Source organism: Loxodonta africana, chromosome 4 (assembly GCF_030014295.1).
Source record: "Loxodonta africana isolate mLoxAfr1 chromosome 4, mLoxAfr1.hap2, whole genome shotgun sequence".
Lineage (NCBI taxonomy): Eukaryota > Metazoa > Chordata > Mammalia > Proboscidea > Elephantidae > Loxodonta > Loxodonta africana.
Genome location: NC_087345.1, coordinates 93591239 through 93608459, shown reverse-complemented (window position 1 = coordinate 93608459; position 17221 = coordinate 93591239). Strand labels below are relative to the sequence as shown.

Genomic DNA, 17221 nt, shown 5'->3' with positions numbered 1-17221 from the left:
CACTCTATGCAGGAGAGAATTCATTTTTCTGCTAGTATACTTTCCCAATCTGATCTCTGCTGAAATAATTAATGTAAGGAACCTTGAAAGACCATAAGAGCTAGAATAGGGTCTCCAGAAAATTCTATGGTTACTACTTTTTGTTAACTATGCACTTTATCAAACTTCCAAGTCCTTCTCTCCATTACACATGACACCACATGGCCAGAGAGGTTTTATACTGGCTATTTGTACTGTCCTCTGTCCTATAGGGTCGCTATGAGTCAGAACTGACTCAACAGCACTGGGTTTTTTGGGTGTCTTATAAGTACTGAAGTACTTCAGCTTTCCTCCTAACCTCATTTATCTATTCATTCATTTATTTAAGAACTCAACAATTTCTGAGTAACTACACTGGGACAAGTACAAGACACCTGTTGAAGTCAGTTTCATGTTCTGATCATTGGTCCTTAACTACTTGTCACCTTGGAAAGCACTCGTGGTCTCATTAGCCTGAAGAGTTAGTATTGATAAATACCTCAATATGCACCCCTCCCAGAGTATCTGATTTTACTTTAGACACATACTCATTCTGGTCAAAGAATGTTGACATTTCAGCAGAAAGAAGGTTCTAATTATTTTTTATAATGCTTGCATTCAGCTGTATACTCCAGTTCTCTTAACATAAAACCCTTTGCTGTCGAGTAAATTCCAGCTCATAGTGACCCTACAGGACAGAGTAGAACTGCCCCATAGAGTTTCCAAGGAGCACCTGGTGGATTCCAACTGCTGACATTTTGGTTAGCAGCTGTAGCACTTAACCACCAGGGTTTCCCCTCTTAAGATAGTTTTTGAAAAAAACATAGTAAATGATAAAATGAGTTTCTGTTTTTGTTCTGTGTACTGTTCAAGGCAAATTGGTAAAATAAACAGCTTTGGGGGAATCTCCTGAACTCCTCTTTCTACTGCAGCTTTACCCAGGATCCCCTGCTGTCACACTCATTTCTACACCTGGAATCACTCAGTCAGACTCTGGGCTGAATTGAAGTACCTGTGTTTCTTCTCAGAGGTAAGTGAACAAATTCTGGAATTTTTATTTCAACATTTCTGTAAAGATTAGCATAAAGATATTGTCTTCCCTTGAAATAAGATATAATTAGACAGAAGGCCTGTGTGTGGGGCCTAGGGTAAGATGGCTCATAAACTCACACAAAGTGGCTGCCACCTGTCTCTGAGAGTTTGTGGGGCTTCCCTCCTGGGATAAAGGTTTTCGGATTTTAAATCCATAATCAGTAGCATCTCTAATATCCTCTGAAGGTGCTGGAATGTTCTCAGGCTAAGAACTGGATCCTCATGGGCCGGTCTATATTACACAGCAGACATGGAAGAAAGAGACAAATTTTTCTAATTTAGACATTAAATTCTTTAAAAACATCCATAATCTTGAAGAAAATGCCTTTTGTTCACTGTATTATTTTGTTTGTATGTTGTTGTTGTTAGGTGCCATCAAGTTGGTTCCAACTCATAGCGACCCTATGTACAATAGAACAAAACACTGTCTGGTCCTACACCATTCTCATAATAGTTGCTATATTTAAGCCCATTGTTGCAGTCCCTATGTCAATCCGTCTCATTGAGGGTCTTCCTCTTTTTCACTGACCTTCTACTTTACCCAGCACGATGTCCTTCTCCACGGACTGGTCCTTCCTGATAACATGTCCAAAGTACGTGAGACACAGTCTTGCCATTCCTGCTTGTAAGGAGCTTTCTGGCTGTACTTCTTCCAAGACAGGTTTGTTTATTCTTTTGATAGTCCATGACATAGTCAATATTCTTTGCCAGCACCATAATTCAAATGTTGCTATAGATCAAAAACAGCTGTTTTTCAAAGCATTTTACAATCTCAGGTGGTGGTTCTTCCTTGCTAAATCTTAATTGATTTGGGCCAACCCACTGGACTGCAGATTACATACTGCACAGAACTCATAGGTAATTCAGATATGTGCTCTAAATAAGGGCACAAAGCCTGGAAGTTTTACGAATATTTGAAAGAAATAATGGCAGGGGTGGGTAGGATAGAGAAGAAGTTCAGGGACTGGGAAATTTACCCTCTGAGCAGAATTATACCTTTTTATTGCAAGTCCTATGAAAAACACCAAGATTAGATTTTCCTAGTGACCCCAAAGCTAGAGTTTCCAGGAAAGGGGCACATCAGAGTTACTCTAATAGGTAGAAAAGCAGGCATGAGGGCTCAGAGAAGGGTTAAGCCTGAATGTGTAAACATTAGTCAGAGTTCCACTTGGTGATGAGGAAAGAGGCAAGGAAGGATGCTCACTCCTCGATAACAGAGAATAGTCACTCAGGTAGGTGCATTCATATAACAGGTCAACAAAAGTATAATGCAAGACTGTCTTCAACTGCATGTCCAGCACAGTGTTACAGAGAGCAAAGACTCAATAGTGTTCATTGACTGACTTTATGTATGCCTGTATGGATGGATGGATAGATGTTATAGATGTAAGAGTGGAATGCACCTCTGAAGCAGAGATCTGAAGGAGTCGGTGATTTTAGCAGGATCTAAGTCATCTGACAACCTATTAGAGCAAAAAAAAAAAAAAAAGAGAGCGGTCCACCTCCTTTCTTTGACTCCTCATTCAGGCCCCCTTAGTGCTTTGGCCTTGACTACAACTTGAGGTTGCACTTCTGATCATGGAGACAATCCTCAAAAGTTTTTATTACATAGTCTGTCTAGGTTTTGTTTGTTTGTTTGTCTTTTTTCATTTAACAATTACTGATTGAGTGTGTATTATGCATTACACACTGCGAGAGAGAGAGTGCGCGTGGCGGGGGGATAGAAAATACTAACAAAAGTCCTGCCATCCATGAAACTGCATTCCCATGGGAGGGACAAGAAACACAAACACGCACACATCATTAAATGTCAAAGCAAGTTAACAACAGAAATGATGGCTAAAACTTACAGCGTGCTGATGAACACAAAAGGGAAGCAAACATGGTTTGAAATGTTTTAGGGAAAGGGGAAACAATGTTAGAACCAAATTTCCACCCTAGAAAAAGATGGATAATAATTCTGAGTTAATTTATTTAACTCCATTTTCAATGTGTAAAAAAAAATGTGATTAATAATGCTTTTCCCAGCTCTTTATGTGAGAATATAGAAGGAAGTAATAAAAGAAAGTAATAAATAAAGAAGAAATTTTAAAGTAAATAAGTTGTAAATCAGTGAATAGGAACATGCAATACATCAGCCTGAACAAAGATGGAGAAACAGAAAGGTTCATGGGGTGATCAGGCGCAAACAGATACCTGGCTTCAGCAGTGGGGAGTCTAGAGGACTGTGGGTGATGATTCTGGGAAGATGGTTAATGCCTTACAATACAAACTGAGGAGTATGGCTTTTCTCTAAGCATTTCGGTAGGGCAGAAAAAGTTCCTGTTATGCATCAAATGAGGCAGAGTCAAATCCTTGCTATTCAAAGAGCGATCAGTGTGGGAATCACAAGCTATATAATCAGCGGGCTAAAAGGTCTCACCTATGAAATGAGTTTGGTAGTCTCACACTTCCCTCCCTCGAACACACACATATACACGTGCACGCCCACACTCCCGCAGGCATTCATGCACTGACTCATACAGATATGTCTCTCAAGTTTTTCCTAGTGGAAAATATGTGAAAGTCATTGTACAAGATAAACTGCTAAACAAATACAGCATACTAATATTAATCAGTTAATGAAACATCAGAGGGTTTTGAGTGGGTGATAGAAGTGAGAAAAATTGGCATCAGGTTCTCCAGGATGTCTGCTAGCATTCCTAGAAGATGATGAGGAGTGTTGTGAAACACAAAGGCCTCACTGAGGGAGATGGCATAGTTTAGTTATAGGGCAGTTCTTCAGCAGAGCCCTGGTAATGCAGTGGCTTCGCTGCTAACTGAAAGCTCAGCAGTTTGAACTCACCTGCCTCTCCAAGAGAGAAAGATGTGTTAGTTTGCTTCCATAAAGATTACAGCCTTGGAAACTTTATGGACCAGTTCCACTCTGCCCTATAGGGTCGCTATGAATCAGGATCAACTTGATGGCAATGGTGTTAGTTCTCCAGCAGACCTTTATTGTTGATGATGCCATTGTGTATTGGCCTTCTCAGGAAAGAGCCTAGTGGGGCTGATCCAGAGTTCAGAAATGCTGCAGTAGAAACCCAGAGAGGTAAGCACTGCATGGAACCATTGAGGGCAGTTGCAATAGGTATGAAAATGAAGATGGGACTAAGCAGAAAGGGATATATAGTAAAAGAGAACAACAGAATGCCCCCTGACAGCAAGTGTGGAAAGAACAGATTTCAATCCTCTTCCTGCTTTTGTTTAAAGAACAGTGGCTGAAAATGGCCTTAGGGAACCACAGCACCATCACTGAGTTTCTCCTCCTTGGGCTGTCTGCTGATCCCAAGATCCAGGCTCTGCTCTTTGTGCTGTTCCTGATGATTTACCTCCTGACCCTGATGGGGAACCTGATGATGATACTCGTGATCCATACAGATTCTAAACTCCACACACCCATGTACCTCTTCCTGAGTCATCTCTCCTTCCAAGATCTCTTCTATTCATCAGTCACGGTGCCCAAGATGCTAGAGGACCTCCTGTCTCAAAGGAAAGCCATCTCAGTAGACGGCTGTCTGGCTCAGGTCTTCTTTATGCTTGCCACGACAGGGATTGAGGCCTGCCTGCTCTCTGTGATGGCCTATGATCGCTATGCTGCCATCTGCCATCCTCTGCTCTATGGACAGATGATGAGTAAACAGGTGTGTGTGAGGTTGGTGTGGGGCTCTTGGGTCGTGGCCTTTCTGGATGCACTCATCAACACCCTCCTGGCTTTGAATTTGGACTTCTGTGAGCTCCAAACCATCCCCCACTACTCCTGTGAGCTGCCCTCTCTCTTCCCTCTCTCCTGCTCTGACACGTCCACCAATGCTGCAATGTTGCTCTGCTCTGCCCTTTTCCATGCCATTGGAACCTGTCTCCTGATCTTCTTCTCCTATGCCCGTATTGTCGCCACCATTCTGAGCATTAGCTCCACCTCTGGCAGAAGCAAGGCCTTCATCACCTGCTCCTCCCACCTCACTGCAGTAAGCTTATTCTATGGCTCAGCTGTTCTCCGATATCTCATGCCAACATCAGGCTCTGCACTGGAGTTGGTCCTCTCCATTCAGTACAGCGTAATCACTCCCCTACTGAATCCTCTCATCTACAGCCTGAAGAACAAGGAGGTGAAACCAGCTCTGGGAAGAACGATGCTAAGATACTTAAAATGTCTCAGATAGCACAGAAAAGATAGGGTACAAAGGAAAAGTAGAATAGAACTGCAGCAAGACATCCAATGATATCCTGGTTGCCTATTTGTCACTTGTTGCAAGATACACGGCTGATTCTCACTTGATAAAAATTATAGAGGAAAGTGCTGGGAGCTATTTTACTTGCCAGGGCTCAGAATCTATCCTATTCAGAAACAGACCAATGAGTCAGAAAACTCAACTTCATAGATTTGGTTAATGACACGTTGATTCGTGATACATATTTTTGAAAATCTTATTAGGATTGACCCTGAAATATTTTGTCTCCTAAATTTTTTGTTTAAGTTAGTATCTGTGGGAAAAGATTTTCTAGGAAAAAAAGAGCCTGGGTCTCTGAAGAAGGAAAAACAAAGGCTTGAACTTCGTGGGGTACTGGATGAAGGGTGATGGTGGATGGACTCTGAAGACAGGCAGAAATAGACAAATGTAACCAAGGATTTACCAGGTATACTAGTTTTCTATGGCTTCCTTAACAAATCACCACAAATTTAGCAGCTTCAAACATCACGCATTTATTATTTCACAGTTCCATAGATCAAAAGTAGTCTAGACTTAGGATCTCACAAGGCTGAAATCAAAGTGTTGGGTAGGCGGCCTCTTTCGGAGCCTCTAGGGAACAATCTGCTTCTAAGCTCATTCAGGTTGTTGGTAGTATTCAGTTTTTCACAACTGAAGGTCTCAGGTCCCCGATTCCTTGTTGGATGTTGACTGGGAGCTGCTGTCTGCTCCTAAATGTCACCCACACAGCCTCTTACAGCACTCCTTCTCACATGGTCCCCTTCACCTTCAAAAGAGCATCCGTCCTCCTAATGTTTTAAATCTCTCTGATGTCTCCTCATGCTCACAGCTGGAGAAAACGTTCCCCTTTTACAGGTCCCATTTGATTAGATTAGGCTCACTGGATGATCTGTTAAAGACAACTTAATTGGGGCTTTAATTACACCAGCAAAATCCCTTCACAGCAGTACCTAGATTAGTGTTTGATTGAATAACCAGGGAATGGGAATCTTGAGAGGGGGCATCTAAAGAATTCTGCCTACCACAACACCGAGACGTATAAACGTGAGATTCCTACCACAGGAACATAGGATGTTGTTGTTGTTAGGTGCCATCAAGTCGGTTCTGACTCATAGCGACCCTATACACAACAGAACGAAACATTGCCTAGTCCTGCGTCATCCTTACAATCGTTGTTATGCTTGAGCTCATTGTTGAAGCCACTGTGTCAATCCACCTCATTGAGGGTCTTCCTCTTTTCTGCTGACCCTGTACTTTGCTAAGCATGATGTCCTTCTCCAGAGACTGATCCCTCCTGACAACATGTCCAAAGTGTGTAAGACACAGCCTCGCCATCCTTGCTTCTAAGGAACATTTTGGTTGCACTTCTTCAAAGACCGATTTGTTCGTTCTTTTGGCAGTCCATGGATATTCAATATTTTTTGCCAAAACCACAATTCAAAGGCATTAATTCTTCTTTGGTCTTCCTTATTCATTGCCTGGCTTTCACATGCATATGATGCAGTTGAAAATACCATGCCTTTGGCCAGGTGCACCGTAGTCTTCAAGGTGACATCTTTGCTTTTCAACACTTTAAAGAGGTCCTGTGCAGCAGATTTACCCAATGAAATGCATTGTTTGATTTCTTGACTGCTGCTTCCATAGGTGTTGATTGTAGATCCAAGTAAAATGAAATCCTTGACAACTTCAATCTTTTCTCCATTTATCATGATGTGGCTTACTGGTCCAGTTGTGAGGATTTTTGTTTTCTTTATGTTGAGGTGCAATCCGTACTGAAGTCTGTGGTCTCTGATCTTCACCAGTAAGTGCTTCAAGTCCTCTTCACTTTCAGCAAGCAAGGTTGTGTCATTTGCATAACACAGGTTGTTAATGAGTCTTCCTCCAATCCTGATGCCTCACTCTTCTTCATATACTCCAGCTTCTCGGATTATTTGCTCAATATACAGATTGAATAGGTATGGTGAAAGGATACAGCCCTGACGCACAGCTTTCCTGACTTTAAACCAATCAGTATCCCCTTCTGTCCAAATAACTGCCTCTTGAGCTATGTAAACGTTCCTCAGGAACACAATTATGTGTTCTGGAATTACCATTCTTCACAATGTTATCCATAATTTGTTATGATCCACACAGTCAAATGCCTTTGCATAGTCAATAAAACACAGGTAAACACCCTTCTGGTATTCTCTGCTTTCAGCCAGGATCCATCTGACATCAGCAATGACATCCCTCGTTCCACGTCCTTTTCTGAAACCAGGCTGAATTTGTGGCAGTTCCCTGTCGATATACTCCTGCAGCCATTGTTGAATGATCTTCAGCAAAATTTTGCTTGCATATGATACTAATGATATTGTTCTATAATTTCCACATTCAGTTGGATCACCTTTCTCAGGAAAAGGCATACATATGGATCTCTTCCAGTCAGTTGGCCAGGAAGCTGTCTTCCATATTTCTTGGCGTAGACGAGTGAGCACCTCCAGAGGTGCATCCATTTGTTGAAACATCTTAATTGATATTCCATTAATTCCTGGAGCCTTGTTTTTCACCAATGCCTTCAGAGCAGCTTGAACTTCTTTCTTTAGTACCACCGGTTCCTGATCATATGCTATCTCTTGAAATGGTTGACTGTGGACTAAATCTTTTTGGTATAATGACTCTGTATTCCTTCCATCTTCTTTTGATGCTTCCTGCGTTGTTTAATATTTTCCCCACAGAATCCTTCACTATTGCAACTAGTGGCTTGAATTTTTTCTTCAGTTCTTTCAGCTTGAGAAACACTGAGAGTGTTTTTCCCTTTTGGTTTTCAATTTCCAGCTCTTTGCGCTTGTCATTATAATACTTTGTCTTCTCGAGCCGCCTCTGAAATCTTTCGTTTAGTTCTTTTACTTACTTTTGCTTTAGCTGCTCATCTTTTATGAGCAGCTTTCAGAGTCTCCTCTGACATCCATCTTCGTCTTTTCTTTTTTTCCTGTCTTTTCAATGACCTCTTGCTTTCGTCACGGATGATGTCCTTGGTGTCATTCCACAACTCGTCTGGTCTTCGGTCACTAGTGTTCATGCGTCAAATCTATTCTTGAGAAGGTCTCTAAATTCAGGTAGGATATACTCAAGGTCATATTTTGGCTCTCATGGACTTGCTCTATTTTTCTTCAGTTTCAGCTTGAACTTGCATATGAGCAATTGATGGTCTGTTCCACAGTCGGCCCCTGGCCTTGTTCTGACTGATGATATTGAGCTTTTCCATCATCTCTTTCCACAGATGTAGTCATTTTGATTTCTGTGTGTTCCATCTGGCGAGGTCCTTGTGTATAGTAGCCATTTAAAATTGTTAGTGTGTATTTGTGATCCAGTAAATCTTTTTGGAAGATTCTTGTCTTGTCTTATTTTCTCTTAGTTGAATGTATTTTTTACTTTATATAATTTTATGATAGAAAATAGTGCCTATAAAATTTGTATTCCTGTGTGTTAGCTATGTTACTCCCATTCATTTACAGTAAGAATAAAAATATGTGATGGATATGTTAGAGCATTTTAAATTTCAGTGCACTTTGTTTTTCACTCTTTTAAATCATAAAAGATTATTGAATCATATTATGATAATAACACTAGCATTTTCCATGCCTATGTAAATATTTAAATAATAAAATATTATTACTCCCAGATACAGTTGTATTTTTACCCTCTAAACCTGTTCTAAAGAAAGTGTTTTGTATACATTCTTGAAAATTACATATAAGTAGATGTATATTATTAACATACTACCATTTTCCTTAGAATTATATCATTTTCCCATCACTTGCAATTTCAAAAATCTAATTTTCAATTATTACCCAGTTTCATTAAGCACACAAGACAAATTCTATATAATAATCCCTTTATTATTAGATGGAAACCCTGGTAGCATAGTGGTTAAGAGCTATGGCTGCTAACCAAAAAGGTCGGCAGTTCAAATCTACCAGGCGCTCCTTGGAAACTGTATGGGGCAGTTCTACTCTGTTCTATAGGGTTGCTATGAGTCGCAATCGACTGGGCCACAACACGTTATTATTAGGTATGTTTTCAGCCTTTTACCCTTATGCCATTTCTTTCTTCATTTATTTCTTGCGTTGTTCCAAATTGTACCTAAGGTAAAATTTCACTGTAATGAATAATACTTCATTAAACAATTTTGAACGTCAAGTTTTCTGTTTAGAATTTTTCCCAAAATCTGAATAACTGGGTCAAAGGTTATAAACACTAGTAAGTTCTTGATTCTATTCAGTTTAAGTGAGACAGGACTAAAACACTCTAAGTAGTAAATCCAAAGATTCATAGCTTTTGTTTTTAACTACCGCTTGTAGGAGAAGAAAGAAGTTCCATTTTTCTTGTTCTGGCTTAAGAGATAAATATCTAAAGTTCATATACCCTTCAAAAGCACAATATCACTCTCAGTTTTATTACTAAGGCAGCAAACCTTTAAATAAGACAAGTGATTGGAATTATAGACTTCCAGAAATTTAAAAAGAGCAGCAATCTCTCACATTCCGGAGGCTTACAAGGACACTTTCACAACACAGAATAGTATCTGCTTTTCTGCCACTGGAAGTTAAGAACTATTTTCTGCTTCTCATCTTGCTGAGGTTTCTGTCACCAGCCATGAGAAGGCTTGGATTTTTAAACTCAAGAGCTGAAATTACTTTAGTTAAAAGTAAGCTCAAAACTTCTAAAATGAAAAGAAAATGGGAAGAGTGGAACTTCTAACAAAATGAACATGAACCATGCAAAATTGTCACTTCCTAAGTAACACATCCTTTTATACTTGAATCTCCATGAGATCCTTTCTCTCTTGTAAATACAATTCCCTTTTTCAGTGGCACAATTATTTAAAATCTGGGTTAGAAAATTGGTAATTCACCTGTTAAACTATAATTTATGCAATATTACAATGTTATTGCTGTATATGAAATTTATTTCCAGTGTCACCTCATGTCTTTATAAACCCCTTCACCTATATTCCCATGTCAATGTATTCTATGTTTTCAATTTACGGCAACTTGATAACTTCTTTATGCATGTGTTTTAACCAGGGAATAAATGCTGTTTCCGAAATATACCTCAAGTAAAAAAAAAAAAAATTTTTACGCCCTGTTAATAATATCATTACCCCTTCTCAGCTAGCTAATGAGAAATGTACAGCTCATGTATCTATAGGACTTTATTTCTAATAACCAAAACCTCTCAATAGTGAACAGGTTCAGAGATGGTCAGGTAGTTACTGAGTTGTTCTCAAGAGTTAGCTGGGTCTTTGAGCTCTCTAATAAAGCACACAATCCAATTTGATAGGAATATTATTTTCCAAAATCCTGGTGCTTCATTCATGTCAGGCATATTGGAATGGATCCTCTAGTTAGAGGGTTAGAAGATGATGCATGAGAATGGTGATAGAAAAGCCATGCCAACTGCGTAACCACTATTAGTAGGCAAAAGTTTACACAAATGAAAAAAGGTGTCTTTGTAATTTATCATGCCTTCTGGAAACCCTGGTGGTGTAGTGGTTAAGTGCTACGGCTGCTAACCAAGAGGTGGCAGTTCGAATCCGCCAGGCACTCCTTGGAAACTCTAGGAGGCAGTTCTACTCTGTCCTATAGGGTCGCTATGAGTCGGAATCGACTCGATGGCAGTGGGTTTGGTTTCTTTTGGTTTCTTCCTTAAAGATGCAAGTTTTACCCAGAACACCAAAAAAAAAAGAAAAAAACCCATTGCCTTCAAGACTCATAGCAACCCTATTCGACAGAGTAGAACTGCCCCATAGTTTCCAAGGAGCGCCTGGTGGATTCGAACTGCCGACATTTATGGTTAGCAGCTGTAGCTCTTAACCACTACACCAAAAATTCTTCGAAGATCACATTTTTAGTGTAGCCAAGATTATTATTAAACACACTAGTTCCAAAAATCCAGCCATCACTGCATAGTAAAATATTCCTGAGACAGCATTTGCTAAATCCAAAGCAGGTACGCCATATTGAAACATGGAAATATCAATTCCACATGATAAAATTAATTCATAATCCAGATAGTTAGTGAGGTTTGCACACATACTGTGAAAATACAGTTCTCAGCCTGTTTACTTTCAAAGCCCACCAGGCTCCAGAGTTTACAGTAAGAGCTTCAACTTTAAGTTCTATAGCCTATGTCTGTGAGAATCTCTCAGGGCTTGTACGACTAGGGCTTTCCAACTCTTCTACTTAATAAGTTCGAAGTTTGACATCAGACTATGACCTTGGGGAATACAACTTTCTTGCCTTGCTGAGTTCCATCAGCTCCATCAGCCAATCTGGTTTCGCTTCTGCTAGATTATAACTGCTTCATTAATGTTCTTTGCAAAGAATGTGCAGTCACAAAGGCAGCTAAATGAAGAGAAGCCTCAGTAATTGGGTCAGGGATGACAGAAGTCTCTCATAAGTGTCCTTTCAGAATCTGAGTGCTTTCTCACTGTATTTAGTGAGTCAGAGTGGCAGGACCAAGAAAGATTCCAGACCACACATGTCCTCAAGCTTTTCATCTAGGATGGTCTATTCTCCTTCCCTTCCTATGGCTTGTAAATAGGAAAAATTAATGTCTGTGCTTTCCATAGTTAGGCTACAGAAATATTGGTTTTCCTGTTCATGGTGATCACCTGACCAAGGAGAACTTTTTATACCACGGTAAGACCAGTCAAAAGATGACTTTTGTGCCAGAAAAAAAGCCTATGATTTCTCCACCATTTCCCCCTTTTTCCCACATGGTGGCTTCCAGGTTTTGATTTCATCTAGATGTCTATGTCTGGCTCTCCCCAGCTACTCTTTTTTTTTTTTTTACTTCTCTCATCACCTTTATTTGTGTGCTGGAGACTCAGTTTCACACCCTAAAAGCTTCATGAAATTTTTCCACCTGGGAGGCCCTTGTCCTCAGCTGCCCTTAGCTGTCTTAGTATTGAGTTCATTGGTTATAAACGTGTATTGATATGGGAAGCTCATCAGCTAGAAGGTGTCAAGTCTGGGTGAGTGTGGGGAAAAGCACATCACAGTTGACAGTGAGATTTTCATGACCTAGGATCCTCCTCCCCTTCTACACCCAAAATACATGTGCTAGAGGAAGTTTATTTTTCTGTGATTAACCACCCCACAGACTCTGGTTAGCAAAAATATTAGTAATAAAAAGAGGTGGGGTAACAGCAGGATCTAGGGAGATTTCTGAGGGAAATATTGAGGTAGATAAAGTTTGACTTCCAAGCACACTGACCTCAAGCATTGTGGCCCTTCTCTCTATTTCAGGTGCCCCCAGTTTACCCAGGGCTTTATGTTCTTCTGACTGTCTTCTTTCTATTCCCTATACTAGTTATCTAAATTCTGTACGCCTTTCAGGATTACACCTGTCTGTCATCCTATCTTCATTAATCTATCTATCTAGTCATTTATTCAATTAACATTTTCTGTGCGATCGCATGGAATAAATTGTGAGATATTTCTCCTTGGAGTGTCCTCAGTAACCTACCTCCTTGGAAATGATATAAGATCATTGGGTCTAAAGAAGTGCTTTTTTCTCAGAATTGTTTGAATTTTAGGTTTAGGCACATATTAAGTGGAATGAATTCACAGTGGTGCAAATTTCAGCCATAACGCATAGAATAAATGGTGATAATTATTTGGGATTATTCTTAAAATTACCCAGAAAAAATACAATCTCTTGCTCCATTTCTCTTTAAGATGAAGCCTGACATAGCACACACAAAATACCAAGAAATGACCTGCTTGAGAAGTGCACAAACACAGCTGTCTAGGTAAATTGGTGAATCACACACCTTATTAGGAGGATCACCGTGGTTTACACATTTCATCCTCTGCTCCTCTCTAAGTAAGCACACACACCTCCCTTTCCTTTCCCTTTTTCTGAATTTTAAAAAGGACATTTGACTTCGATGTGAAGTGAATTCACTGTTTTCACTCTGGCAAGGTAAGTGAACAGAATATTGAAATTTGTATTTACTTTTCTCCACAAGTATGAAATGAAGGTCTGTCTTCACCTCGTCACAGTCAGAGGATCTTTGTTGGGGGCTAGAATGAGCAGATCATGAAATCCCACAATTTAAGGTTCTATCTGCCTTACTGGTAGGTTTTGTGACTCCTCAGCATGGGACAGAAGTTTTCAAATATTGGATCTGTAACTCACACCTTCACCAAAATCCTTTGGATATGCTGGAGTTTTCTCAGGCCAAGTGCTAGGAACAAAAATGGGATTGTAGCCAGGTCTACACTGAAAGTAAACATGGAAAAAATTATAGCAAATGGTAAACCAAATTCCAAATGCTAATAAAATTTCCATTAAAGCCAATGGATTCAATTCACTATTTTACTTTACTGCTGAGGAATATAGATAATTCATTCGTTTCAGCAAGATTTTACAAACTCATAGATAGGAAATATTGACTTTCCATCTGGTCATTCATCTTAACTGCAGAATCTGAATCAATTCAGGCCATTACACTGGGTTACAAATTACTCACCCGACAGAACTGAGTAGTAACCTGAAGCTGAGTTCTAATAAGGCTTTGGAATATGGAAACATATTTAAATATTAAATACGAAAAGTAGGGAAATCCATGAAGAGCAGGGACTGAGAAACTGGCTTGTCCAGAATGAATAGCGTTTGTTATGGTTGAGTTGGGCTGTCAAGACCAATGTCATATTCTGTGGTATCAGGTGAAAGATGGGCCATTCAAGGTAGACTCAGAATTCAAGTGGGCAAACCAAGAGTACTCTAAGGAGTTGCCATGCAAGATAAGAGGGCTCATGAAGGAGGAGAGTTTGAGGGTATTGTTATGGGCCAGATTTTAAGTTGGAATTTTTTTTTTTAATTAACTATACAGGGAATTCAACCCCGGATTCAATTTGCAAAACAGGACAAATAAGTGCATTCATAAAACAGTTCAACGAAAGTTAAGCAACGGTTTTTCTCAATCTGTTTTAAGCATGAGGCTTTACATAAAGTAAATCCATAAATATTTGAAAATTTAGATAAATGAAAAAATTAAACTAATGGATGAATGGACAAAGGGAGACATACATGGATAGATTACTGAAGTGACAGATGGGATGGATAAAGGAGTGGATAATTGAAAGATAGTCACAAAATTAATGAATAAGTAGATAAATTATAAAGTGGATAGATGAATAAATGTTATAGTTTTAAGCAACCGTCTAGGTGTGGACAGAAATGAACTAGTAGGTGTGAGGTGCTCACAGAGGAAAGTTATCTTTAGGTTCTGGTTAGTGCAGCAGAAGAAAAGTCTTCTGGCAGCCGTTTCACAGCTACTACAAAATGAATTCTGACCCCACATTTCCTCACCTTTCTCCACCACTTCACGGTCTTCTCCAAGCTTTGTTAATTTCTGAATTCAAGCTTGGCATATTCCTCAATGTTATTTCCTATTTGTTTCATCCTTTTATTCTTTCTACATTTAACAAGTATTGATTAGAACCCATTATGTACCTCCTGTTCTGATATTTGTTCAGGAAGCTAAGGTAATATAGGTGATTGAGGAAAACAGAGATGATTAGAATGCTTCTTCGAGAGGTGTATGGGATACAAAGTTGACCAGAAGAGTTGCAGGATAGAAGCAAGGGCCAGTTCAAGGAGGTAGAACCAACTGGACATGGATTCATCTGAAGAATTTTATTATTTTCTCCAGTTATTTGTGATAGAACAGCCACAAGAGGAAAGAGCCACATGGTTCAGGAGTTGAGTAGCCAGCAATTGGGTGAGGGAAGGTATTCTGGGGAGGGAAGCAGAGTAAATTAGAAATCCATGAAAAAGGTGAGTGGCTGAAGAGGGAGATATGTAAACACAGAATTAGGTCAAAACTCTGAGGTGGCATGAGGGCTGGTGAATATCCCAACCTTCTTTCAGTGTTTATTCCAGAGAACAGTTCCTGTAATGGCCTTAGGGAACAACAGCATAATCACTGAGTTCATCCTCCTTGGACTGTCTGCTGACCACCACATCCAAGTTCTACTCTTTGTGCTCTTCCTGGGGATTTACCTCATGACCATGATGGGGAACCTGATGATGCTGCTGGTGATCAGAGTTGATTCTTATCTCTACTCACCCATGTACTTCTTCCTAAGTCACCTCTCTTTCATAGATATCTGTTTATCTTCAGCCACTGTGCCCCAAATCCTGGAGAACCTCCTGTCTCAGAGGATATCAGTGTCAGTAGAGGGCTGTCTGACTCAGATCTTCTTTGTATTTGCCACTGTAGGGACAGAAGTCTGTCTGCTCTCAGTGATGGCCTATGACCGTTATGCAGCCATCTGCCATCCTCTAATCTACAGACAGATTATGAGTAAACAGATGTGTGGGGGTCTGGCATGGGCCTCATGGGGATTGGGCTTTCTGGATGCTCTCATCAATACCCTCCTGGCTTTGAATTTGGACTTTTGTGAGGCTTGTGTCATGCCTCACTTCAGCTGTGAGCTGCCTTCTCTATTCCCTCTGTCCTGCTCTGATGTCTCCACCAACTTTGTAATCCTGACCTGCTCTGCCATCCTGCATGCCCTTGGAACCCTACTCTTGATCTTCTTCTCTTATGCACGCATTATCTCCACCATCCTGAGCATCAGTTCCACCACAGGCAGAAGCAAGGCCTTCTCCACCTGCTCCTCCCACCTCACTGCAGTGAGCTTCTTCTATGGATCAGCTTCTCTCCGCTATCTCATGCCAAATTTAAGCTCTTCTTTGGAATTGGTTTTTTCTCTGCAGTACAGTGTGGTCACTCCCCTAGTGAATCCTCTAGTCTATAGCCTGAAGAACAAGGAAGTAAAGGCAGCTCTGAAAAGGATGTTGCAAAAGGTTTTACAGCATCTCAGATAGCAAAGAATAGGCAGAGGATGAATGGGAAAAGGGATCGAACTGCATCAAAATAGTTGAATTATAGACATTAGGAAACATTTTCTTGGCTCATGTCAGATGTGACAAAAGCTCTTGAAAGACCCTCTTTCCTTTAAAATGCTCATGAAAGAGCCAAGAGCTACTTACTTGCTTTGGCTCATATTTAATTTGTGCAGGGACAGAGCAATGGCCAGGTAATTATTCAATCCAGATCTGGTTACAGTGCCATTATTTTTAAAGATGTGTTTATCAAATATGCAATTCTGAATGTGATTCACTAAAGTTACCCATTTTGAGGATTCTTGTCTTATTTTTGCTTTTTTCTCACTTACATACATTTTTGCACTGTGAGAATTTATGAAGCAAGTTACCAAATACTTGGTTTTTGTTCCCATTTATCATCACAAGAATGAAAACATGTCATGGATTACAAAGCATTTTACATTGCATTGGGCTTTCTTTTTCACTACTTTAAATTTTACAAACATTGACTTTGTATAATACTAAGTTACACACATATTTGCCTGATCTCTAAAGTTTTTTAACTTACAAAATAGAAAAATTGCAAAAAATTGTGATTCCACCTCTCAATGAAACTTACTGCTAAGATTTAGTTCCACTTTCATCCAATTTTTTCTCTTGAAAAAACATTTAATATGTATGCTTATACATAATTATAGTCATATTTATCTGCAATATTATATCTAGCATTTTTACTGATCATGAATAAATATTCTTCCATGCTGCAAAACATAACCTTCAAGTTCTATTATATCCCATTAAGCATTCAATTAAGTCATTGTATATCTAATAACTGCCTTTCTGTTAAATAGGAAACCCTTGTGGCGTAGTGGTTAAAAACTACGGCTGCTAACCAAAAGGTTGGCAGTTTGAATCTACCAGGTGCTCCTTGGAAACTCTATAGGGCAGTTCTATTCCATCCTGTAGGGCTGCTG

At 39.7% G+C, this 17221-nt stretch overlaps 2 protein-coding genes across 2 annotated transcripts; both read left to right on the top strand.

Moving 5' to 3' along the window:
- Positions 1–3136: 3136 nt before the first annotated feature.
- On the top strand, positions 3137–5588 carry LOC100665475 (olfactory receptor 8S1-like). The gene has a single exon (XM_003405414.3). It carries the CDS (start codon positions 4377–4379, stop codon positions 5310–5312), a length of 936 nt encoding a protein of 311 aa, XP_003405462.1. The 5' UTR covers positions 3137–4376; the 3' UTR covers positions 5313–5588.
- An 8386-nt stretch (positions 5589–13974) lies between these two features.
- Positions 13975–16963, top strand: LOC100665762 (olfactory receptor 8S1-like). The gene has a single exon (XM_023540085.2). It carries the CDS (start codon positions 15312–15314, stop codon positions 16245–16247), a length of 936 nt encoding a protein of 311 aa, XP_023395853.1. The 5' UTR covers positions 13975–15311; the 3' UTR covers positions 16248–16963.
- Positions 16964–17221: the final 258 nt, after the last annotated feature.

What these genes read in the sequence shown, in the direction of transcription:
- LOC100665475 (XM_003405414.3), top strand. Translation starts at nt 4,377, where the DNA reads ATGGCCTTAGGGAACCACAGCACCATCACTGAGTTTCTCCTCCTTGGG.
- LOC100665762 (XM_023540085.2), top strand. Translation starts at nt 15,312, where the DNA reads ATGGCCTTAGGGAACAACAGCATAATCACTGAGTTCATCCTCCTTGGA.